This window comes from Diabrotica undecimpunctata, chromosome 6 (assembly GCF_040954645.1).
Source record: "Diabrotica undecimpunctata isolate CICGRU chromosome 6, icDiaUnde3, whole genome shotgun sequence".
In the NCBI taxonomy this organism is placed as follows: Eukaryota; Metazoa; Arthropoda; class Insecta; order Coleoptera; family Chrysomelidae; genus Diabrotica; species Diabrotica undecimpunctata.
Window position 1 is genome coordinate 95,070,228 of NC_092808.1, and position 26,140 is coordinate 95,096,367.

At 33.8% G+C, this 26,140-nt stretch overlaps 1 protein-coding gene across 2 annotated transcripts in view; it reads right to left on the reverse strand.

Moving 5' to 3' along the window:
- Positions 1-267: 267 nt before the first annotated feature.
- LOC140443589 (uncharacterized) overlaps positions 268-26,140 on the reverse strand; it is a 224,418-nt gene continuing 198,545 nt past the window's right edge. The window contains exon 8 of one of the 2 annotated variants that reach the window (XM_072534937.1): positions 268-1,181. In XM_072534937.1, coding sequence (XP_072391038.1) covers positions 290-1,181 — 892 coding nt within the window. In that variant the 3' untranslated portion in view covers positions 268-289. Of the gene's footprint in view, positions 1,186-26,140 lie in introns of both variants that reach the window. The other variant, XM_072534936.1, reaches the window with a different exon arrangement.

Sequence of the window (26,140 nt, forward strand, 5' to 3'; positions counted from 1 at the left end):
TTCGTGTAGGCAAAACAAAGGAGGGGGTGTTAGCTAGAGAGTTATGATTAAAGAACATTTATATATTAAAGATTTAAATGTAAAGAAGACGGGGACAATTTTAGAATGCGGTCTGCTTATAATGGAAGGGTTGTCAGAGAGACAAACTTCAATATTCTATTTTAAAATAATAGTTTGAAAAAATTATTATTAGTCGTTTAAACATACATTTATACGTGTGATATTATTTTTAGAGCAAAACCATATATATACAAGAAATAAAACAAATTTTTAATATGTAAAAATTTATTTATGCTTCATTAATTGAATCATCAATTTCAGTTATATCATCTAGATCATCGACATCTATTACTTCTGGAGTACTTAAAGAATGTCTACTTTTAAACATGTTTACACGTATAGCTTTCAATCGGTCTTGACTTTCAGATCGTCTTACATCTTTTTTCGTATTTTCTTGAACATCGACACTTTCTTTTGATGGTAAAGTTTTTACTTTTACAGTAGGTTGTCTCTTATTCACTTTACTTTCTTGAGTTTCTTGGTTGATTTCATCGGACTCATTCGGTTGTGATAATTCCACTTTCCTACCAGTAGACCTTGGCGTGGATTTACCTTCAGCAGTAGGCCTTCTTTGCATAAATGTTCTTTTAAAATTTCCCCTTACAGTAGTAGCATTTGGAATCTCAGTACTGGAACTTATTTTGGCTTGAGGTTTTTCAGTGAAAATACTTTCTTCTGAGTCTTCTTCATTAAAAGCATCGTCCTTAGTTTTCATGGACATTGTTTTGTAAGAATATTTATCAGCAACATTTTTTGGTACTGGTAAGTTGATTTTTGGAGCTACTCTTGGACGATCAAAAATAGTACCGCTAGTTGGTCTAATTATTGTTTTTGATTCGTCTAAAGGAATTTCTGTCGAACCGCCCTTTCTGTTTCTTTTATAGTTTGTTTGTTCATATTGTTCGTCATCGTCTTCCAAATTTGGCCTTCTATTCATATTGCGATTCCTCGTTGGCTCACTTTTAGGTCTTTTACTTGTGACCCGATCATCATATTCTTCATATTCATCTTCAACTGGGCTTTTGCTAGGGTTTCCTGTAGATTGGGATGTCCTTGTTGGTTTTCTTCTCGAGTTGTATCTACTGCTGCTGGATGCTGTTCCTCCCCGATTAGTTTTTCTTCTTCCTAAAACATATAAAAGTATTAACGAATGTGTAAAAAATGACTAAATATATAAAAGCTAAGTATTTATTTACTTATATATACTATTTATAAAATTTAAAATATACTATTAGACCAGAGAAATTAGCAAAAAGCCTTTTTCGTGACACTCTTTGATACAAGTATCTAACAACTGCTTCTGGCAAATATCATGATATTCATATGTAATAAACAAAATATGCAAAGGATTAAACGTGATTTTTTACTTTTAAACAATATATAAATAATTTAAGATCGCTGTCATTTTTCTTAATTGTTGCAAAATAGCTTCAAAAATCGATTTTTTTTAAACTTATTACATATTAGTTTTTCTAAAAATGTACAAAAAACTTTAATTTTGGGTGATAATAAGGACAATATCACAAGTATTTAGCTCTTATAACTTCAATGGGTTTTACTTAACAGTTATTGCAAAATTGAAATTATTTATCCCAGAAAGCTTTTATCTACAATGTTATTATGAGTAAACTTATAGGTTTAAATAAATTCTGAAAGCATCAAATTGAAGAGAACGGCTTACTTTTTCAAACTAAATCATTTAATAATTAAAAAATTAATGCTAAATATTGTAAAATAGGTTTAAAAAAGTACTATGATTTTAAGTTTATAAAAATTTAAGATAACTCAAAAAAATACAATTTCCTACGACCCTTAGAACTTAAGATAGCTTTTTTTTATATTTCTAGATTTTACTTTTTCAAAAACTGAATTCATAAATTCGAATTTATCAAAGTTACTCATCTCCGGTTCCAATTAACGAAAATTAATGTTTTTTTTTTTTTTTAATTTGAGATGCATCGTTGCATAGATTATAAAAATTTAATTAGTTTATTTGTGAATTGTTTATTTAACGGAGTAATTTATTTAAACAATTTAAAATAAATATTTACTATAAAAAATGTTGCTTTTCTCTTATTATTAGTAGTAAAAAAGGTAAGGAAAAATAGGTAACTTAAATATTTATGTATTATACTTATAAATAATGTCCTCTAAAAATAAATTTTACAAAAAATTAATAATTTTTATTTGAAAATCAAATTTATACGTAGGCATCGATTTTTCTTGCAATATACTTATTATTTTACAATTACTTTTTCTGACTGAAAACATTATAAATATATTTTTTCTTCAAACGTCAAATAATGATGACATTACTTATCTAACTTGATCCTGTCAAAGTTTGATGTCTCCGCCGGCAGCAGTTTTTTTTCCCATTTCTTTACGGCGGAGGGAAAAATGTTGTCATGGCAACAATATGAAACATGTCACAAAGCAACAATACAAATGTCATTAACAACAATCAAACATCATTTTTATTTATAGTAATATTAAAAGTACAATATGAATCGGTCATTTTAAAAACCACATATATCCACATTTTATCAAAAATAACTTTTTAACCTTATCATGTAGTTTGTACCAGCCTATATCATTTCGTGAACAAATCACACTAATCCCATCCTTAGTTAGTGATATAAGCATTCCAAAAATATTCAGTTCATTTGAAAACCACATATATCCGGGATATATGTTGTTTTTTAAATGACTCGTTAGGAAACGCGTTCATCGTAATGTTGACATTACTATTTAAAAGCAACAATAATTCTGTGAAAATGGATACAGACGTACGTGAATCAAAAGAAAGACTTAAAAAAGGTGTAAAAAATGTTACCTTCAAGTGTGAAATAGTTAAAAAAGCTCGGGTCCAAGGTATAGAGTATATAAATTATAAAGGAAATAGGGTTCCCAAAATTGAACAAGGCAAAAATTGCAAGTATTTCTTATTTCAAAACCTCAAACAGTCGATTATAAAATGTTACTTTTAGATGCAGGAAGAAGTGTATTGCTCAACTCTCAGATTAAATAAAGTTAGAAGTGTATGCAAAATTTAGAGGATTCGCCACAAAAGATGAACAAGATTCGTATTTACAAAATCTTATTACACCTAAAACTGTTGTTCGGAGGCGTCCAGTACAGGGAGAAAATGTAAAAAGAAAACCTCACTGCTCCTCACATACATATTCAATATTGTTTCTCTAACAGACTACAGAGTACGTCGTATTTGTAACTTATTAGTTATTGCGTTGATTGAATAACAAAAAGTTATTGGTAAATCGCCCAAAGATTTACGTGACAAAAGAACGCCAGCTATTGCCAAGCCTGTTTCTACTATTATAAAAATTCGAGAACACATTGAGTTTTTTCACAAAAAAAAGGGCATTATACCAGTGGAGAATATGAATATTTAAATGAAAAATTAAATGTGAAAATCATGCATGAAATGTTTGTGGCGCTACATCCTGACTTGACAGTTAAATATAAATTGTACTTAAAAGTGTTAAAAATTTTACTTAAAGTTTTATAAATTTTACTTAAAATTCAAATCAAAAACCCTCAATGATACTGCAAAACGTGTATCTATAGCAGCAAATATGGTTCATTTGCGTAGAGCAAAAATATTTTATAAAAAAAATGAAAGAAATCACAGAACTATGTCAAAATGATCATTCTGTTAAAGGTGTTGTCCTAATGAGGTTTGTTCTTTTATTGTTGATTTCATTATGAAACAGAAAATTCTATCTGCAGAGGTAAAATATCTTCATATTTTTATGGATGGATGTCCGGGTCAAAACAAACACCACACTACGGTAAGAATGTGTTCTGCTTTTATACGACTTGGTATATTTCACACCGTGGATCAATACTTTCCTGTTCGTGGACTTTCATATATGCCATGTGAGCGTGATTTTGCTGTTATTAAGCGAAAATTAAAGAAATTTGACCGAATTTATACACGATTTCAGTATGTGGAACTAGTATTGTCATCGAGTCAGAAAAATAATTTTACCGTATTTTTGATTGAAAATAACAGCCTCATAAAGGATTTTAAACGATGGTGGCCTAAATATTATAAAAAAAAGTGCTTATCCGTGGAAACTTCTAGCAGAGATGTACCAAAAGATCAAAAGCAAGCATTCACCATTGCATCGTTCAATCACTTTTCTTACTCTAATACAACAAAAGGATATGTGATCGCACGTGACTTCATGGTTTTACACAACATTCGTGTAAACTTTCAATAACAGATACTGTTTCTGGTTTTCCTGTAGAAAAAGCTTACCCTGACCAAAAAATTTGTATTAAAGACAAGAAAATGATAAATTTACGCAAGTTTAAGCCTTACGTAGAAAATGAAGAAATAGAAGACTGTAGAGTTTTATTCCGAAATTTTTGACTGTCCTACAACAGCAGTAGAGTACAAAGATGATTAGTAAAATTTTGTATACATTACTGTTTACGACAATAAATTTCTTTCTATTGTTCTATTCAAAGTTTAATATGTAAAATATATTATTAAGTTGACATTGCGAAAACGTAGTTTTATTTTAGAAAATTTTCGAAAAATAGCAGTCATTTTAAAAACCACATATATCCATCGACTTTAATGGTGTTTTATGAAAAAAGTATTGTGTCAAAATCTACAACATATGACAGAAAGCATTGCATATATTATGTAAGTTAGTAACAAGCCACAATAATTGGTCTCTCAAACAATATATTGCGTTAAAACAGTTTTTCTCGTTTTTCTCAAAGGCACTACTACTGGATATATGTGGTTTTTAAAATGACCGATTTAATTAGTTAATGAGGCATTTTCAAAATTGAAACCGTGCAAAAATGTTCCCGACTCTTGATACGCATTGGTAATTGTTGATGATACTGATGGTCGAGAACAACTTTCAGCAATCATTCCCGATGTTGGCGAATCATGAGGGTTTAAAATTTTTTGAGCATTATCGTTCTTATTTCTTATTGAATCCTCTATATATCCTTGGGCAACCGTGCTTGATTTCCAGCCCCCATGTCGTTTGAGGCATTCTAGATTTCCGCCTCCATCAATTAAAAGTGTTGCTGAAGTTTGTCGTAAAGAGTGACCCGTGTATTCGCTTGCATCGTTTAAATTTAAATAACTAGCTACTTTTTGGGCTCCTGCGCTGATCGAATGTATTCCCATGACGCTTCGGTAACACTTTCCATTTTGATACTTGATAAAAAATCGGGTTTCTGTGAAATTTTCAGGCCGCAGTGATGCATACTTTTTATACAGTTTAATGTAGTTTTGACCAATTATCGTAAAAGATCTAATTTGTCGTGTTTTACTGTCTGGGATTTTGATAATTATTACAGTTTCTTTATCCTCAATGTCCACAGTCTTCATTTTTACCATTTCGTCGCATCGACATTCGCCGGTAACCCCAATTAACAAAACAATCTGAAATATTTTTATAATTTAGTAGAGTATAGGTACTACATGCTTTGCAATATAATTTTTTTTACCTTTAATCCTAAATACAACTTATCTGGCGCTTCAAACAAAAATTTATCAAACTCGTCTTTAGTGAAAACTTTAGACTTCTTTGCAGTATATCCTTCGCTTGTTTTTTTTCAGAAAGGCACGTAACTTAAAAAATTTGCTTATATCCACATTTTTTCTAATAACTAACTCAGATTTTATCATAGAGTATCGTGACCACATTGTAGAAGATTTCCATTTATTTTCATTTTCCATTATATTAAAATATGCCAGTAAAACGTCTTCGGTAACTTGCCGTATTCCTTTTGTATCGCACCACTCTTGGAAGTGCTTGTACGCTAACCGATACTTTATTCCGGACTTGGAGGGCCCCAAACGTGCTACTGCATCATTAGCCGCGGACTCAATTTCGTTTAGGTTTTCCATTTTCGCACTAAATTTGCGCTTGCGGTTGCAACAACAATAAGCTGTCTTTAATAATTGCAAACAACTGTCAAACAACTGTAACCAGGGAGACGCAAATCCCACCAACGACTTAATTATTTTAATTTCTAACATCTAGACGACTTTGATAGTTGTCACAGTTAATTTCGAGTAAAAATAGCGTATGAATTGTACTATTTATGGTTGAAAATTGCTACGTTTGAAGAAAAAATAGTATACTTTATTCGGCAAAGAAGCGACTTTTCTTGACTTGCCCCCTATTACGCGCCTCACATCGTTCGGCGCGTAATATCGGGCGCGTCAAGAAAAGTCATGCTTCTCCTCCTGACAAAGTAATATACTATTAAATCAATTAATTGTTATAAACTAAAATAGTAAAATTAAGTATGTAAATTGTAATATGTTAATTATATATTTAAATTAATTCCATAATTTTTATTTATAGTTATACAAAGTTTATAACAATTAATTTCTTAATAATATAATGTATAATATACTTGTAATGTTTTTGGGAAAAAGTAATTGTAGAAATAATAAACATAATTGAAGAAAAATTAACAAGTATATATTTGATTTGCAAATAAAAAATTATTTTTGTGAAATTTATTGTTAAAAGATATTATTTATAACTATAATACATAAATATATAAGGCGTTTATTATTTTGTAATCTTTTATACTAATAATAAAAAGAGAAAAGTAAAATGTTGCAAAATAAATATTTATTTTAACACATTAACCGCCACGTTAAATTTTTTTTTATTTCAGGCTCCATGTCTTTTTTTTATAAAATTATTCAAAAAATGCACTATAAAAATGATAATTTAAAATTAACGCTTACAAATTTAAGTTTTTTTGTTTATTTACGGTTGTGAATTGTATTTAACTCACGGAGCGCTAAGGCAAACATGTGCGTTGCAGATGATTCAGTCTTCACGGTAACCGTACAGGTCATTTATTACACTAACAGCTTGTCATTTATTTTGTATAAAGATCGTTCAAAGTGTTCCTCGAATCTGTAACATATTGACCTTTTTATCTGTTAGTACGGCGAACAAATCTAATTATTTCAAAGAACAACAACAGTATTTGCAAAGAATCTACGATGAGATCATTGATATGAGTGATGAGGAAGTAAGTGATACCTTCGAAAGTGACAATTCTCAAGACGAGTATATTTCGGCTTCGTCAGACTCTAAGGATTGTGAAATAGAAAAACCGATTGCAACAAAGTCAAAACGTGAAAGTACAGAACAATCTCTAAGCAATGTAGATGAAATTATAGATGGTGTAGTGTTTCAATGTTCATGTTTCCTATGAGATGGACAGATGATCTGAAAAGGACTGCCGGGAAAAATTGGCTACAAGTAGCGTACAATAAAAAACAATGGAAAGGAAGACTTGAAGAGGCTTATGTTCAGATGTGGACGTGAATGGCTAGACGAAGAAGAAGAAGAAGTGTTTCAACATAGTTGTGAAGCAACAACTTTCAACCGATGTTTTGGGCGCTCAAGACACAGATCACAACGATACTGAACTTCCAATTACTGCTGCTGAGTTTCAGCTTACATGGACTGCTGTAACGGGACAAACTCTAAAGGTATTTGATTTCAATGCACTCCTGGCATTTCAACTGACGCCGCATCATTATTAGCGCAAAAAGGACCCTATGATTTGTTTAAATTTTTTGTAACAGATGATATTATGGATTTTATTGCAATTGAAACGAACAGATATACAGAACAGATCATTTAAAAAAAATATTTCTCAGCATTCAAGATTAAAAAGGTGGAAACACTTAACGAAGCAAGAATTTGAAATTTTTTGGGTATGATTATTTGGATGGGTTTGAACAAAAAACCTCGACTTTCATATTATTGAGCAGCCAAGATGTGATCGACTTGACCTCTAATCGATCGTTTGTTAGACCGATTTCAAACTGCTAGTATTCCGAAAAAAAAAATGTATGCATTGATGAGACCCTGGTACCATTTCGTGGGTGGCTGGACTATAGGCAATATATCAAAAATAAGACGTAAGTTCGGCATAAAACTCTACAAATTATGTACAGAAAATGGCTACATCTTCAACCTGAAAGTTTACTGTGGAAAAGACATTACAGAGCAAAGAACTTCAGAGTCCTCTTCAGTTGTTATGTCATTGATGGATGAACTCTTGGATTCAGGTAGAATACTATACACAGGCAATGTTTATACAAGTGTCTACTTATCTCATCAGCTTGTAGATAGATCCCATTTGATGGGTACGCTTAGATCCAATAAAACATGAAACCCTAAAGATGTTGTGAAAGCAAAGTTAAAAAGAAATGAAGTTAATGCACGAGAAAGTAACACTAGAGTAGTTGTCCTGAAGTGGAATGATAAAAGAGATGTCTTGATCCTTAGTACAGTACACACAGATAAAAAAAGTAGAGGTTCAGGGTAAAAACAACACGCTAGTATAAAAACCGCAAGCAGTGCGGTATTTCACCTGATCTGATATTTCAGATCAGGTGAAATCATATTTTAGTGCATTACGAAGAGGTGTTAAATGGTACCGTAAGCTAACGGTTGAGCTTATCACTGGCGCAGTAATGACAAATGCATTTATTTTGTATAAAGCTAAAACTAAAAATAACATACCAATTACTGCATATAGAGAAGAGGTAATTCGAAAACTATTTCAAGCAGATATCGTTAAAGACCGACAAGAAGAAGAAGTGTTAAAAACTAGATGCCTGAAAAAATGGAATCAGCAAGACGAAGGTGTATAGTTTGCTCTGAAATTATGAAAAGAGAACACGGAAGAGAATATGACATTAATAAAACTCCGCTAATTAAATAAATTAATATAACTCCGATTAATAAAACTAGACACTAATAAGGCTCCGTATAAGTGTGATAATTGTGACTCCTTTTTTTCTGTCTAGTGCTTTTTGTAAAACACAAATATATGAATATTTAATTTGTAAAGAACTATATACAGTTTACAACTTAAATATATGTTAAAAAATCACTTTAATTATGTTTTTGTAAAAATAAATAATAATATACTAAAAATTAGGTGTCTTATTTTCAACGGTTATTACGATATTAATTTTCATATAAAACAGCAAGCCAATTTCAATAATCTAACTATGGGGTCATGTACAAATTATATGCGTATCAATAACGTATAAACTGTGATGAAAATTCCTTTCACGAAGCGTAGAATCTCAACAGTCTGTGGAATCATATTTAACCCCAAGAGCGAATGGGCCAAACAGGGTGTGAGTTAAATACAACTCACGTGACGTTTAATGTGTTAAATTGTTTAAACAAATTACTCCATTAAATCAATAACTCACAAATTAACCAAATGCATTTTTATGATCTATGCCACGAGGTTACACAAATTGAAAAAAAACATAAATTTTTGTTGATTAGAACCGGATATATGGCGACTTTTCTTCTTCTTCTTCTTCAGCCTTCATTCATCCATTGTTGGACATAGGCCTCCTCCAATTGTTTCCACGCTTCCCTATCTTTTGCAATTCTCATCCATTGCTTTCCAGCTACAGCTGTTATATCATCTATCCATCTCTTTTTGGGTCTTCCCACGCTTCTTTTTGTTTCTCGAGGTCTCCAGAATGTCACTTTATGAGACCATCTGTTGGTGTCTTGTCTTGCTACATGTGCTACCCATTGCCATCTCAATGTCGCTATTTTTTCCGTGATGTCGGTTACTTTAGTTCTTCGACGTATTTCGGTGTTAGGAATTTTGTCTCTGAGGCTTATATTTAACATGGCCCTCTCCATGGCCCGTTGAGTTACTCTTAATTGTTCTGCCATTTTTCTTGTTATTGCCATAGTTTCCAATCCATAAGTTGCAACTGGTAGTATACAAGTGTCATAGGTTTTTCGTTTTAAGTTTATTGGGATTTTGCTGTCTTTTAAAATGAAGCTCAACTTCCCAAAAGCAGCCCATGATAATTGTGTCCTTCTTTTAATTTCTAGGGTTTGATTTTCCTTTTCGTTTTTAATTGCATGTCCTAGATATATATATTGTTCTACCTTTTCTACATTGATGTTATCTATCGTGATGTTTTCTAGGCTGTTGCTTAATATCTTTGTTTTGTCGAGATTCATTTTTAATCCTATTTGATTCGATTTGTGATTTAAATCTTATAGCATTGATTTTAGTTCATGGATATCTGTGCTTATTAGTACTATGTCGTCTGCGAAACGCAAATGGTTAAGATATACTCCATCTATTTTTAATCCCTTTTCGACCCAATTTAGTTTTTTGAAGACATTTTCTAATGCCAAAGTAAATAACTTGGGTGAGATGGTGTCACCCTGTCTCACGCCTTTGCCAAGGTCTATTTTCATAGTTTCCAGATCATCATCTATTTTTACGTGAAAAGTAGCATCATCGTATATATTCTTAAGGAGGGCAGCATATCTTGAATCTACTCTGGCGTCGTCCAATGCTGTTAAGAAAGCCCATTTCTCGATACTGTCGAATGCTTTGTGATAATCGACAAATGCCAGATGTAGTGGTATGTTGTACTCTATTGTTTTTTCAATAACTGTCCGGATTGTTTGCAAGTGATCGATAGTGCTAAAACCCTTACGAAAGCCTGCTTGCTCCACCGGTTGGTATGCATCTAGCTTAGCTGTCAATCTATTTGTTATTATTCGGGTTAGTAGTTTGTAAAGGTGTGACAACAAGCTTATTGGTCGGTAGTTTTCTATAATTGCGGCGTCTCCTTTTTTATGGAGTAGAATGACTTCCGCATTTTTCCATGCTTTTGGTATTTGTCCTTCCAATAGGCATTTATTCAGTAATGCTCTCATTGCCTCTTCTAATGCAGTGCCTCCCATTTTTAGCATCTCTGAAGTAATTTTATCTTCTCCTGGTGTTTTCCCATTTTTCATTTGTTTTAGGGCGGCTCTAATTTCTGATGTTATTATTTCAGAGAGATCCTCTGAGCCCACATTTAAGATATGTTTTGTTGGTATACCGGGGTTCGGAATAGTAGAAGTATACAGTGTAACAGTCGTTACTTTTATTACAATTTGTATTTAAATAATAAACAATTTATATCAATATAACAATATATTATAACAATACTTTCAGAGATGTAGTATGGGTTGCCTAACTTTAAGTGTTCATTTGCCCATTAAGTGTGTATTTTTAATAATTTAAGTTGTCACTCTGATCTAATTTGGTACCATTGCGAACCAAAAAGATGACAGGAGATGAGGGGAAGTGGAAAAATGGCTCTTCTTGGTTAATTAACTGTGAATTAAAATTCACTTTTGATCGGGAGTTTGAAGTGGTACAAGTGGCAGTTAGCGAAAGAAAATCCAATACATGCATAGAATTTCCTTCACTTCAAGAAGTTAAATATTCTAAGTATAACCGTAATCAATTTAATTGACGGTGTTTTCGGAAACTCAGGAAGTTGAAGTGAGATTTCTAGCACGGAATTAAGTAGCTATCTGGTAAATAATAATTTTTTATATTATAAACATTAGAGTATTTTATCTATATCCTATTATTCAGATTCATTATTTCATATTTTAATATAGTATTTTGTCCAAGGCCATTATATTTTTACTCTATGTGAAGCAAGGTCACGCTACATCCGATTGGATGGTTTTTTTTATCTACCATAATTATCTTTTTGCTCCGGTTTCTTATGCTGAAAGAAACTTTCCTCACTTCTTCTTTGATTTCTTTTTATCAATGTTGAGATTAGAAGTAACGGGGAATTGTTTTCAGCCACCTACCATGGAATTATAAATTTCCCTCAGAACATCCGAGGGAGAGTACCACTTCAACTCTAATAAGAATCAGGGTCATTTGGGACAAGCCAGGGAGTATTGTCTACTCCACCCTCATTTTTTCTCCAGCCTGCACCTAGAGGTAGGGCAGGACAGTCATCATCGAACTAAGCCAATTAGCACCAGCTCCGTGCTAATTTCGGACCTCAAGGAGGACTTCGCTGGGACACCGAAGCTATTCGGGAGTATCCTTCCAGACAACTGTTTCACCTAGGAGGACAGTTGGTTTTTACTTCAGAACTATATATATATCTTGTTTCACCAGTTATAGGTTTTTTTTTTATAACATATATATATATTAATTAATATAACTCCCCTTGGTGTAAGGTATCGGTAAGTTTGAGCTCAAATTCTACCCAGAGATTATCTTCCATTGTTTTTTTTGTATTAACCATTTATTTCTTTATTAACTTTAATTATTTCATTATTAACTTTAATTATTTCATTATTTGTTTACTTAACTAATTTCTTTTATATTTCATCTTGCGTTATTAACTCCGGTTATTATCCCTTCAGGATAATATACCGTTTCAATTGTTTAACTTTGGCTTGTTCCCATTTATATATATTATTTTGTTTGTATGTGCATTTAGAGTTGTTTAACAATATTGTTGGTCATATTGTAGGTAAGTTTGATATATTTACTTGGCTATACGTTCTTCCAACGTTAGCATTATTTTTTTTAAGGTTGTTTTTAACCTAGATGTAGGTTGTACACTCTATATCAGAGTTATTCTGTCTAGTTTTCAACTTTTTATTATAGTTGTTTTCAACATTCTTTTTTTAAAATATTATATTGTGAAATTTTCATATACTTTTTGGTAACTTAGAGATTGTCAAAATCTAAGAAGTTATATTTAATAAACTTGAATTTGTTTTGCATATAATTTTTTATTAATATTTCCTTACCTTTTTACATTTACAGCATTTTTGTTTATTAAGTCAACTTTAATTAATATTAGCAGTATACGATACCTGGAAGAGTGACTGTTACTCTTTTTAGAGTATTATCCCTCTTCTGGCGCCCTCAATTTGTTTTCTGTGTTAATTTTCATTATATCTATTCATTTTTCTTATCTTCTTTTCTATCCATCATACATATTTTCCTGATTTACTGTCTTTAAAAGGCATGCAAATTGGCCGTATCCATCCTTGAGTTTCTAGTGGTCATTCTCTTGCCTACATTGCTAGCCTAGCCACATTCCGTTCAATATTTTTTTACTTCTTTACTTAATTGTTGTCTATTTTACTTCTACCAATTTATCCCATATATATAGACCACTCTTCTTATACATCTCTCCTCCTACACACCCCAGTATTTTGTTACATCGGCGTCCCAACGCGGTGCCTTTTCCAAGTTTTTGGTTTTAAGACAGTAGCTTTTAGCTGATTTCTTTTTTTTTCTTACTTGAGTTTTTGTATTTTTGTTTTTTTTTTTACTCATATTATTGCTGATTTATTCTATCTTTAAATTTTTTTATTAATACTAAACAGGTATATTTATACTGCTGTATTGATTTATTAGTTTATTTATTAGATTTATTAGTTATTAATATTTTGAGGCCTCAGTGATAGGTTATAGTAGTACAACTTACATTCTAGGTTGAATTTTGTATTTTTATTGAGAACTTATATTTACTTACTTACCTACACATACTTATATCGTATATTATATAAACTTTTATTCCTACAGCCAACAGTATTATACTTATAGGTACTATTAATTGTTGCATAATATATATTAATATTTGGTTTAGAATAGTTATAATTTACATATAACTAGAAATTATTTTGAGTATTGTTACGATAAATATATACTGGCCTAAATATATGATGACTAATAATTCTGTTTTGTTGTAGAAATTTGGCGAAGGATCTAGGTTCAAATTATGGTGAATCCTCCAAACTAGATGCTTCTCGATTTTTCGATGCAAGACAATGCGATCTTTCGATGCTGTTCTAGTATATCAGGATTTCGTATATAAATACAACATTTTTATATGGAGGGACAGTTAATTCTCAAGACCCGCGCTCGCGAATTTGTTACGTACGGATATAATAAATTATTGTCAGATAAGTTAATATAAATAAAGAAATAAATTAAATCCGTAAGTGTTATAAATATTGAACCTTTTAATAAATTCACAACAAATGGTGTCAGAAGTGGGATGTTATATTAGGAATGGACGTAATGAATATGCATGGATTCCAATTGGATTTTAAGAATAAGGTAATCAAAGTTGGCAACGAGGAGGTATTTCTCCATCCACATAATGACAACACTGTGCAAGCAGCCATTACAGAAGATACAGTCGTGCCTGCGAGAAGTGAGACGATCATAGTAGCGCGGCTACAGGGAATTGTGGACGAAGGGAGACCTGTTATGATGGAGCCTTGGAACCACGACGATGAGGTTGGCCGTGGAATCATAATTGGAAAGGAATTGGTGACTTTGGCTAAGGAAATTCCTGTGAGGCTTATCAATGTCAATGACTACCCAGTGACCATAAAGAAAGAGACAAAAGTAGGAACTTGTGTACCTGTGACATCCATAATCCGTCAGGCGACAACATCTGATAATTCCAACGACAAATTCGACCAAATGGTTGCAGTTGCAGGACAGTCTCTAAATCAGATGGAGAAAAGGAAATTAAAGGAATTTCTTCGGCAGTATCGTGATATTTTCGTACCGAAAGGAGGAAAGACGGGAAGAACTACGGTTTTCAAGCATAAAATTGATACTGGTAATGCTAAGCCAATTCGTCAAACAGCTCGACGATTACCACAGGCGAAAAGAGAGGAAGCTGAAACGATTGTTCAGGAAATGAAGAAAGACGGGGTGATAGAACCTTCTACGAGCCCATGGGTCTCTCCGGTGGTCCTGGTTAAGAAGAAAGACGGAACGACAAGGTTCTGTGTGGATTACCGTTTGCTGAACAACGTTACCAAGAAAGATAGTTATCCTCTGCCTCGGATCGATGACACATTGGACACATTGGCTGGAAGTAAATTGTTTTCTACTTTGGATTTGAAGTCTGGATACTGGCAGGTAGAAATGGACCCAGTAGATAAAGAAAAGACGGCCTTCACCACAGGATCTGGATTGTGGCAATTCAACGTTATGCCATTTGGACTCTGTAATGCTCCTGCGACATTTGAGAGGCTTATGGAAAATGTGTTGAGAGGGTTATCTTGGAAAACATGCCTGGTTTATTTGGATGACATAATCGTCTTGGGGGAGACATTCGAAGAACATCTGAAGAATTTAGAAAACGTTTTTAATCGACTTAAAGCTGCCCAATTGATGTTAAACCCCAAGAAGTGCCAGCTATTTCAAGGTAAAGTCAATTATCTGGGTCATATAGTCAGTAAAGAAGGAGTGGCCGTGGATAAGGGAAAAATCGATCCATTAAGGAATGGCCAAAACCAACTGACAAACATCAAGTGAGAAGTTTTCTTGGACTATGTACTTACTACCGGAGGTTTATTAAGAAGTTTGCAGATATCGCTAAGCCATTAACGCGACTTACAGAGGAAGCAAGAGAATACCGCTGGGATATAGACTGCCAAAATGCCTTTGAAACGTTGAAAAAGCATTTAATAACAGCACCAATTTTGGGGTATCCACTGCCAGAAGGAGAGTTCATCTTAGATACGGATGCAAGTAATGTGGGAATTGGAGGAGTGCTGTCTCAGATTCAAGGAGGACAGGAACGAGTCCTCGGATATTTTAGTAAAGTTCTTTCAAAACCTGAGCGGAATTATTGCGTCACGAGAAGAGAACTTCTAGCAGTAGTTAAATCAGTAGAGCACTTCTATCAATACATCTATGGCAGAAAGTTTCTAATCCGAACCGACCATGCCGCCCTTAAGTGGTTGATGCAGTTTAAGAATCCAGAGGGTCAGATAGCCAGGTGGATCGAACGACTCCAAGAATACGATTTTAGGATTGAGCACCGGGCCGGAGTTAGCCACAGAAACGCTGATTCTCTTTCCAGAAGGCCATGCTCAGCAGAGTGTTCCCACTGCAACAAAACGGAATCCAAGGAAACGGCAGTGCTAAGAACGACGATTGTCAACGACGACTGGACGCCTACTAAGATCAGGGAAGAGCAAGAGAGAGATCCAGTTATACAGAAAATCCAAAAATGGAAAGAGGAAAACCGTCGACCACCTTGGCAGGAAATATCAAACCTATGCTCAGTAGTTAAGACGTATTGGGCCCAGTGGGACTCATTTATCATCGAAGATGGCTTGCTCAAACGAGTCCTGGAAAATGATGACGGTTCAGAGAAGAGAAGACAGTTGGTGATCCCAAAGAGCAGAATAGCCGAAGTACTTCGTCAGTTACACGACAGTCCATCGGGAGGGCATTTTGGTGTAAGGAAAACCCTTCAGCGAATTCGGGGACGGTTTTATTGGATGAACAGTTCCGACGACGTAAAAGACTGGTGTAAGAAATGTACTATTTGTGCTACGAGTAACGGGCCTCACCGAAAAAGGAGAGCTCCTATGAGACAATATAATGTTGGAAGCCCGTTTGAAAGAATAGCTTTGGACATTGCAGGGCCATTTCCAGAAAGTGAAAATGGGGGCAAGTACATGTTGGTAGTAATGGATTACTTCACTAAGTGGGTCGAGATTTACGCACTTTCAGACCAGAAGGCCGCCACCGTTGCAGATAAGTTGATCCAAGAATATATCAGCCGATTTGGAGTGCCTTTGGAGATCCATAGTGACCAAGGCAGGAACTTCGAAAGTGATCTATTCCAAGGAATATGTGATAGACTAGGCATGAAGAAAACAAGAACTACCGCGTATCATCCGCAATCGGATGGTATGGTAGAACGAATGAATAGGACAGTTGGCAAGTATTTGACAAAGATGGTGTCCGATCATCAGCGAGACTGGGACCAATACCTTCCGTTCTTCACAATGGCCTACAGATCTGCTGTTAACGAATCAACAGGCCAGACACCAGCCAAAGTCCTATTCGGACGCGAAATGCGACTACCTTGTGATCTCGAGTTTGGATGTCGACCTGGAGAAGATGTAGCAGGTGAAGATTATGTGATCGAATTACGAAGAAGAATGGACGATGTACATGAGTTAGTCCGTTCCCACCTTCAGATCGCTAGCGACCGAATGAAGAAACGGTACGATACACAAGCCGAAAAGGGTTGCTTTAAGAAGAACGACAAAGTATGGCTGTATAATCCCAAGAAGCGAAAAGGTTGTTCTCCCAAATTGCAGCAGTTTTGGGAAGGTCCATACCTCATTATGGAGAAGATCAACGATGTCATCTACCGAATAAGCAAGATTCCGAAGGGAAAGCCGATGATAGTACACCATAACCGGCTGGCGTCTTTCGAAGGTGACCACGACGTAGATGAAGAAGTGGAAGTAAACCAAGTCCAAGACGTGTCTGACCTCACGTTTGAGGAATTCATGGGTGCCTATGGAGGTACCGGTAAAGCAAGACATGGTGTTACCACTGAAGAAAAGCAAGATCTACTCGCGCTCCCCGATGACTACTCGCTGGCCCTTACCATCCCGGCCAGTATCAAAGACGCACCAGGGTTGGCATCCGTCTTTCGAAGGAAGTTTGGTCGAGTTGCAGAACTGCAATGCCAGGTGCCAGCTCCCGGTAAAACCTTGAAACTCCAAGATGCATCACGTTACCTTTTCTACCTGGTAACAAAAGACACTGCCCGTGACCAACCTACCTACCGAGATGTATGGGAAGCCTTACTTCAATTGAGAGAGCACGTACTAGAATCCGACGTGCAAAAGTTAGCCATGCCAAAGTTGGAGTGCCGCCAATTAGATTGGAGGGTTATCCGAAATATGGTGGAGGAGATCTTCAAAGACACCGAAGTCCAGGTGTTAGTCTGTTGCAATCCGCTAAGTACTTTGTGTGGAGAGAAAACCGTCCCTTGTCATTTTTATACAACTGGAAGTTGTAAAAGAGGGTCCAGTTGCCGATACCAGCATACAGTTCCGGTTCCAGTCCCGACAAGGTTCCAGGAGGAACCATCTTTTAAGAGGGGGGCAATGTTACGATAAATATATACTGGCCTAAATATATGATGACTAATAATTCTGTTTTGTTGTAGAAATTTGGCGAAGGATCTAGGTTCAAATTATGGTGAATCCTCCAAACTAGATGCTTCTCGATTTTTCGATGCAAGACAATGCGATCTTTCGATGCTGTTCTAGTATATCAGGATTTCGTATATAAATACAACATTTTTATATGGAGGGACAGTTAATTCTCAAGACCCGCGCTCGCGAATTTGTTACGTACGGATATAATAAATTATTGTCAGATAAGTTAATATAAATAAAGAAATAAATTAAATCCGTAAGTGTTATAAATATTGAACCTTTTAATAAATTCACAACAGTATTTTAGTAAGATAACTAAGGTATTTATTTGATTATATATATATTATTTTTGCTGGCTATTTTGATCTTGGTGGTGTGTTGCTAATAACTTGGCCACATTTTTTTTTCACAAATCAGTCCCGAAATTAACTACTAATCATGAAACGTTGAATCCGCCTGTTTTAAGTGATCACAGATGGTCAACTACCAATTCTTCTTTACCCAGTAGCGTTAAACACAATTCTAATGATTACAGTAGTGAAATAGTTCCATTATCAGTATCAACTTTTAGGTTTGTTGATGATGATGATATGTCTATGGTTGTACCATATAATATTTATAACCAATCAAATACTTTAGATTTGCGATTCTTTGTTGGCGATAGAGTTTTAAAGAGAAACTTTGTAAAATCAAGTAAAGGTGATGCTATTTCGGCAAAATTTTGCCAGAAATACATTCCGTGTACGGTTGTAAGGGTAATATCTCCTTTGGTATATGAATTAAGGGACAATTCGTCCAACAAACGAATTGGTCAATTTCATGTAAAGGATTTACTGCCTGATAACACCATCGACGAGGTTAGTTCTTCATCCTCAGAAGAAGACTAACTTAACACTTTCGTTTAAACTAATCTCTTTCTCTGTTTGTCTTTAGCTTATTTTGATTATATTTTGCATTTTAGTCAAGATTTTCTTAATCACCAGATAACGTAGGTACACTGCTATTTTTTTTGTATCTTTTGGCATTGGTTAATGACTTCTATAACTTATTAGATAATTAGTATGTATGACTTATCCATTTTCTTTTGTATTATAAATGATGCACTTTATAATGAATTAATATTCTTAAGTACTACTTTTCCCAGGAGAATTACTCCTTTTAACCTCATATGATACGAGGGTTGTTTAGTATATATTTACATATTTAGATTTATACTTATAGTTAATCCTATTACTGATAAGGAACTATGGAACTATGTTGTTACACTACTGGATCATATATTGTGTGTTATATCTTTGATATTTGATTCCTTAGTATTTGTTTTGATATATTTGTTCAATATTTGCCAATTTGGAAAGATGTTGTGATTTTTTTTTATCTTTGGTCTGCTTTATTCTCACTTGTCACGAAAATCTTAAATACTCTACAATAATTTATGTCCTGATTCCATATACAGGATGGTTCTGGAATTAGTTTGGAATTTTGAAGTAGGTAAGGATGACCGGCGCGGCGTCCTTCTTATTTCTTCTTATTTATTCTTCTGAATTTTCTGTCAATGAATCTGTCAATACTCAGCTTTAGTGAATACGTGGGTTCGAGATTGTTGCTCAGCAACTGATCACTGCTGCTAAATTAGGTTCGTACTATATGTGTTTATTGCAGAGTAGGCAGATATGTCCTAACCATTCTTGTGTGATTGTCCAAATATTCCAGTTACCTTTTCACAACTTGATAGGGAAGTTTAATTAGTTCATATTAGTTATCCTACTTCAGGTTATGTTTTTTTTCTTTAACTATCCCTACACATGTCAAGTTAGTCATTTTCATTATTTAAGAGTTTAGACAAATGAGTTGTCCTCTTAGTGTAATCCCACTTCTTTCCTTAGGCATAAATTGCTGTTTAGATTTAGGACTATTCCCGGATAATTCCAAGCTGCGAGAACTTGTTATAAATCTACAGTTTTGTTCAAAATTGGTTGCTTGTTCTCGACATATTTTTTTTCTCTTTCGTTAGTAATGGTATTATAGGAAAAGTCCACCACTTATATTTTCTTAGGATTTCTATTGGAATTTTATCGGTGTCTGGTTATTCTCATACATCTGTTGTAGCCACATGCTATAGTTAGCGAATACCAGCACACTCAAAATTTATTTAGCCTCTGAATTCCTTTAGTCCATTTTAGATTTTAGACTTTAGGTATTTATCTTTATCTTTGGTTTAGTTCAGTTACATATTACATTACTTAGTCTGAATAAGTGTGACGATGCTGCTTCACACTTTAGGAAATTTTGCTTTATTGTAATTACTTAGTTGGTATTGGCTCATATTACCGGATGAGGGTAAGAGCTAATTTAGTTATTAGCATTAGTGAGAATTGGTCCTCTCCTGATCGTTCTTCTTTGGATATGCTCTATTTATAAATCTGGTGTCCATCGATAGTCCGATTTTGGAGTCAGTGTCTGATTCCTCACTTATTTGGTTTATTTGGTTATGTAGGTTCGTATCACCAGATGTGGGTGTACGTAGACCTCATTTAGTTTTGAGATTTAGTATTGGTGTGAATAGGTCCATAAATCTTCCTGGTCGTTCTTCATTGGATATGCTTTTATGAATCTGGTGTCCATTGATAGTCTGACTTTGGATTAAGCGTCCTATTTCACATTTATTTTGGTTATTACGTCTTTGATATACTTTGGTATGTTTACGATTTAGATTACTATTTGTGTTATTTGGTTTGGTGAGAATTGCTCCATAAATCTTCCTGATTGTTTTTCTCTGGATATATTACGATGAATCTGGTGTCCATTGTTAGTTCAATTTTGGATTAAGTGTTCAGTTCTTAACCTATTTAGTTTATGATTTCTTTGATCTTAGTTTAGTATATCTCCGGGTGAGATATTGGTTGAATTGGCTCATACATTTGCCTGGTTGTTCGTCCTTGGATATACTTAGTCTTATAAATCTGATGTCCATGGATAGTTCAATTTTGGATTTAGTGCCCAATTCGACATTTATTTGTCAGCAAGAATTTAGTTGGTATATTTAGTTAATATTTGGCTTTTAAGCATATTGTCGATTAAAATTTTGATTTTTACTTTGAGTCATCTGAGTTTGTGGTGTCTGGCGCCATGACCATTCTTTTTTTTCCGTGATCTTTAGTTCGTGGTTATTTTTTTTTGTGTAAACTTGCAGATCAACGTGGAATGTTAGGCCAGTACACTTAGTTATTGATACTTTAATTTTATGGAAAAAAATTTTGATTAAAATTTTTTTTTCCCGACTAGTAGGGGAATGTAACAGTCGTTATTTTTATTACAATTTGTATTTAAATAATAAACAATTTATATCAATATAACAATATATTATAACAATACTTTCAGAGATGTAGTATGGGTTGCCTAACTTTAAGTGTTCATTTGCCCATTAAGTGTGTATTTTTAATAATTTAAGTTGTCACTCTGATCTAATTTGGTACCATTGCGAACCAAAAAGATGACAGGAGATGAGGGGAAGTGGAAAAATGGCTCTTCTTGGTTAATTAACTGTGAATTAAAATTCACTTTTGATCGGGAGTTTGAAGTGGTACAAGTGGCAGTTAGCGAAAGAAAATCCAATACATGCATAGAATTTCCTTCACTTCAAGAAGTTAAATATTCTAAGTATAACCGTAATCAATTTAATTGACGGTGTTTTCGGAAACTCAGGAAGTTGAAGTGAGATTTCTAGCACGGAATTAAGTAGCTATCTGGTAAATAATAATTTTTTATATTATAAACATTAGAGTATTTTATCTATATCCTATTATTCAGATTCATTATTTCATATTTTAATATAGTATTTTGTCCAAGGCCATTATATTTTTACTCTATGTGAAGCAAGGTCACGCTACATCCGATTGGATGGTTTTTTTTATCTACCATAATTATCTTTTTGCTCCGGTTTCTTATGCTGAAAGAAACTTTCCTCACTTCTTCTTTGATTTCTTTTTATCAATGTTGAGATTAGAAGTAACGGGGAATTGTTTTCAGCCACCTACCATGGAATTATAAATTTCCCTCAGAACATCCGAGGGAGAGTACCACTTCAACTCTAATAAGAATCAGGGTCATTTGGGACAAGCCAGGGAGTATTGTCTACTCCACCCTCATTTTTTCTCCAGCCTGCACCTAGAGGTAGGGCAGGACAGTCATCATCGAACTAAGCCAATTAGCACCAGCTCCGTGCTAATTTCGGACCTCAAGGAGGACTTCGCTGGGACACCGAAGCTATTCGGGAGTATCCTTCCAGACAACTGTTTCACCTAGGAGGACAGTTGGTTTTTACTTCAGAACTATATATATATCTTGTTTCACCAGTTATAGGTTTTTTTTTATAACATATATATATATTAATTAATATAACTCCCCTTGGTGTAAGGTATCGGTAAGTTTGAGCTCAAATTCTACCCAGAGATTATCTTCCATTGTTTTTTTTGTATTAACCATTTATTTCTTTATTAACTTTAATTATTTCATTATTAACTTTAATTATTTCATTATTTGTTTACTTAACTAATTTCTTTTATATTTCATCTTGCGTTATTAACTCCGGTTATTATCCCTTCAGGATAATATACCGTTTCAATTGTTTAACTTTGGCTTGTTCCCATTTATATATATTATTTTGTTTGTATGTGCATTTAGAGTTGTTTAACAATATTGTTGGTCATATTGTAGGTAAGTTTGATATATTTACTTGGCTATACGTTCTTCCAACGTTAGCATTATTTTTTTTAAGGTTGTTTTTAACCTAGATGTAGGTTGTACACTCTATATCAGAGTTATTCTGTCTAGTTTTCAACTTTTTATTATAGTTGTTTTCAACATTCTTTTTTTAAAATATTATATTGTGAAATTTTCATATACTTTTTGGTAACTTAGAGATTGTCAAAATCTAAGAAGTTATATTTAATAAACTTGAATTTGTTTTGCATATAATTTTTTATTAATATTTCCTTACCTTTTTACATTTACAGCATTTTTGTTTATTAAGTCAACTTTAATTAATATTAGCAGTATACGATACCTGGAAGAGTGACTGTTACTCTTTTTAGAGTATTATCCCTCTTCTGGCGCCCTCAATTTGTTTTCTGTGTTAATTTTCATTATATCTATTCATTTTTCTTATCTTCTTTTCTATCCATCATACATATTTTCCTGATTTACTGTCTTTAAAAGGCATGCAAATTGGCCGTATCCATCCTTGAGTTTCTAGTGGTCATTCTCTTGCCTACATTGCTAGCCTAGCCACATTCCGTTCAATATTTTTTTACTTCTTTACTTAATTGTTGTCTATTATACTTCTACCAATTTATCCCATATATATAGACCACTCTTCTTATACATCTCTCCTCCTACACACCCCAGTATTTTGCTACAACAGCTTCTCGTAAAATTTTCGGATTTCTCTAACGATCTCTTCCTTATGCGAGCGCAATGTTCCACGGTCGTCTTTTATCTTTATGATTTTATTCCTGCCAGCGGATTTACATGTTTTTAGTACTTTCATGTTCTTATTGTTCTCTATGGTTTCAAGAATCTGGTTTGTTCTATAAGCTCTGAGGTCTTTTCGAATATTTTTCTTAACGCTTCTGTTGAGCGCTTTATAGTCCGGGTTATCTCTGTTCGTTCTTCTTCTTTTCTCTATCTGTTCTAGAGTCTCGGGTTTTAGTTTAGCTTCTTTTTGTTTTCTTATTCTGCAACAAAGTTTCTTAGTGACTGTTTGTATGTCTTTAGTTATTTTCTCAGCTAGTTCATCTATATTCTTGTGCTCAAAGGTATTTGCTACTAGTTTCCGTGCAAATTCCTCTTGATATTTCTTTTATTACTGGCTAGGATGTCTGCCGTCGATAAAGGGTTTGTTGTTAATAGTTTTCGTCTTTCTGTCTTTACGTTAATATGTATATCGGCACGAACTAGTCTATGGTCACTGCCAGTATTAAATTTGTTCAGCACCTCGATGTTTTTACATATTGATCTATCACTGGAAAGGATAAAATCTATTTCATTCTTAACCTGGCCGTTGGGGCTACGCCATGTCCACTTTCTTTGTATTTGTTTTTTATAGAACGTGTTCAGGCAAAACATTTTTTCGGTTCTTATGAAATTTGCTAATGTCTCTCCTCTGGTGTTTCTGTTGCCTAGACCGAAGTTTCCTATGTAGTCTGAGTCGCTTGGTATTCGCCGCCCTATTTTTGCATTAAAATCTCCGGCGATGATAACATAATGTGTTTTTTCTAGGTCTTTAGCTCGCGTTATATCTTCGTAGAGTTGTTCTATTGACTCGTCATCCGCAGTGGAAGTTGGAGCATAGCAGTGTATTATTTGTAAGCTATATCGTTTATTCAGTTCTAATACAAGATATACCACTCTTTCCGACACTGCTGAGTATTTTACAATCTGGTGTTCTATTCTTCGGTTGACCATGAAAGCCACTCCTCCTTGACCGTGGTTCTCTTCTGAATTATATTGGTATAAAGTGTGCCCAGATTTTAGGGTGGTCTTTTTCTCTCCTTGAAGTCTCGTTTCACATAAGCTTACAATATCCCATTTAATAGCCCCTAGTTCCTGCTAATGGCGACTTTTATAAATTTGAATTTATGAATTCAGTTTTTGAAATAGTAAAATCGCTTCGCTTTTAAACCCTTTATCTCTGGCGTATTATGGAAGGCACATTTTTAAAGGAATCGTTTTTATTTTTTTTTGTCTAAATTTGATTGATTTTTTTAATGTTTTAAATAGGTATTTTAAATTGTTTATTGCTTATAAACAAAGTCCCGGTGAGTTTTTGAAAAAAGGACTAACTCTGGTTTTAAGGGTCGTGGGACATTATGTAATAAAAATTATGCTTGGCAACCCTGCCACCCATTTTGACGTAAGATGCTGTCAACGGCTGTCATATCGACATCCGCCATTATCATTGTCTCTTCAGAAATCAACGTGGTGTACCTCGATATTGGACTGCTGAAGTAGTTTTTAATAATGTAGTCTATTGTTTTATTTTAATCGGATTACACCGCATCAAGTAATGTGTTTTATCATTATTTACCTCAACCTGTGCGTTGCAACCTATTTACCGTGAAGTAATTACGAAATGAAACCTTATTCTCGAGAATACTATTTCCCACCTAACATCCCCTTATAATTATGATTTTTTTGGAATTCGTGTAAAAATGCCAACATAACGAATACAAAAAAAAATAACTTCCTATATCGTCGGCTTACTTGTAAAACCCTCATAAGTCCAATTTTCGGTCATTTAGTGTTTTTTTACGGAAATAATTTAATAAATCCGTCCCGACATAACTGTGAATAGATTCTAAGTCTAGACCAATCGGAACTCGTCCCTGGTGGTAACGAGGAACTTCTATGTCTCTCAGTCTAAAATAGTTCTGAAAACCTTCTGTCTGTGAGTGGTCTGTGAAAACCTACTGACATTTGGAGGTTAGTAAGTAATCGGTCTTAAAAATTGCTGGTTTTGGCTAGAAGTGCTAGCAACAGTTAATGTTTTCCAGTTAAATTTAAACTTAAATAGTTAGGAAGGTATGTACACTGTTTTGATCCCATTTTAATTAACAATAATTTTTAAATGAAATTCTTTACCTGTTGATGTGGACTTTACATGGTTTTCAGACTAAAAGTAAAGTTAAAATATTAATTGAAAAAACTTCAAGAAATCAAATTATAAATTTTTTATGACTTGTAACGTGTTATTTAAAGAAACTAAATTATGGTTGTTATATTATTTTAGATGGCTTCCTACAAATCTCGGACAGAGCTGATATTAGAATTAGTTGCCGCGCCAGAAGTTTCACCGAAAGAAAATAACAATTTTGATAACATTGATCATAATTGTGGAAATATTTTACCTATTTTACCATTATTTCCAAAACCTATTGATTCGGGACATTGGGAAGATAACATTAATATTAATGATCTGCCCATAGAGTTTATTGACTTACCTACCACTGTTAAAGTCCAGTGCGCACATAATGCAGATGATGATTCTATTACTATTCAAAAAAATAGTGGTGAGTAAACGCACAATTTCGTTACTAGGTTTTTTATAGTAATTAATTTACTATTTCAGAAGAGCAGCATGTTTGTTTAGAAAACGCAGTGCAAAATTTTGAGGCTCTCAATGAGTTTTCAGTCGACAAAAATAACATTACGAATAATGGTGA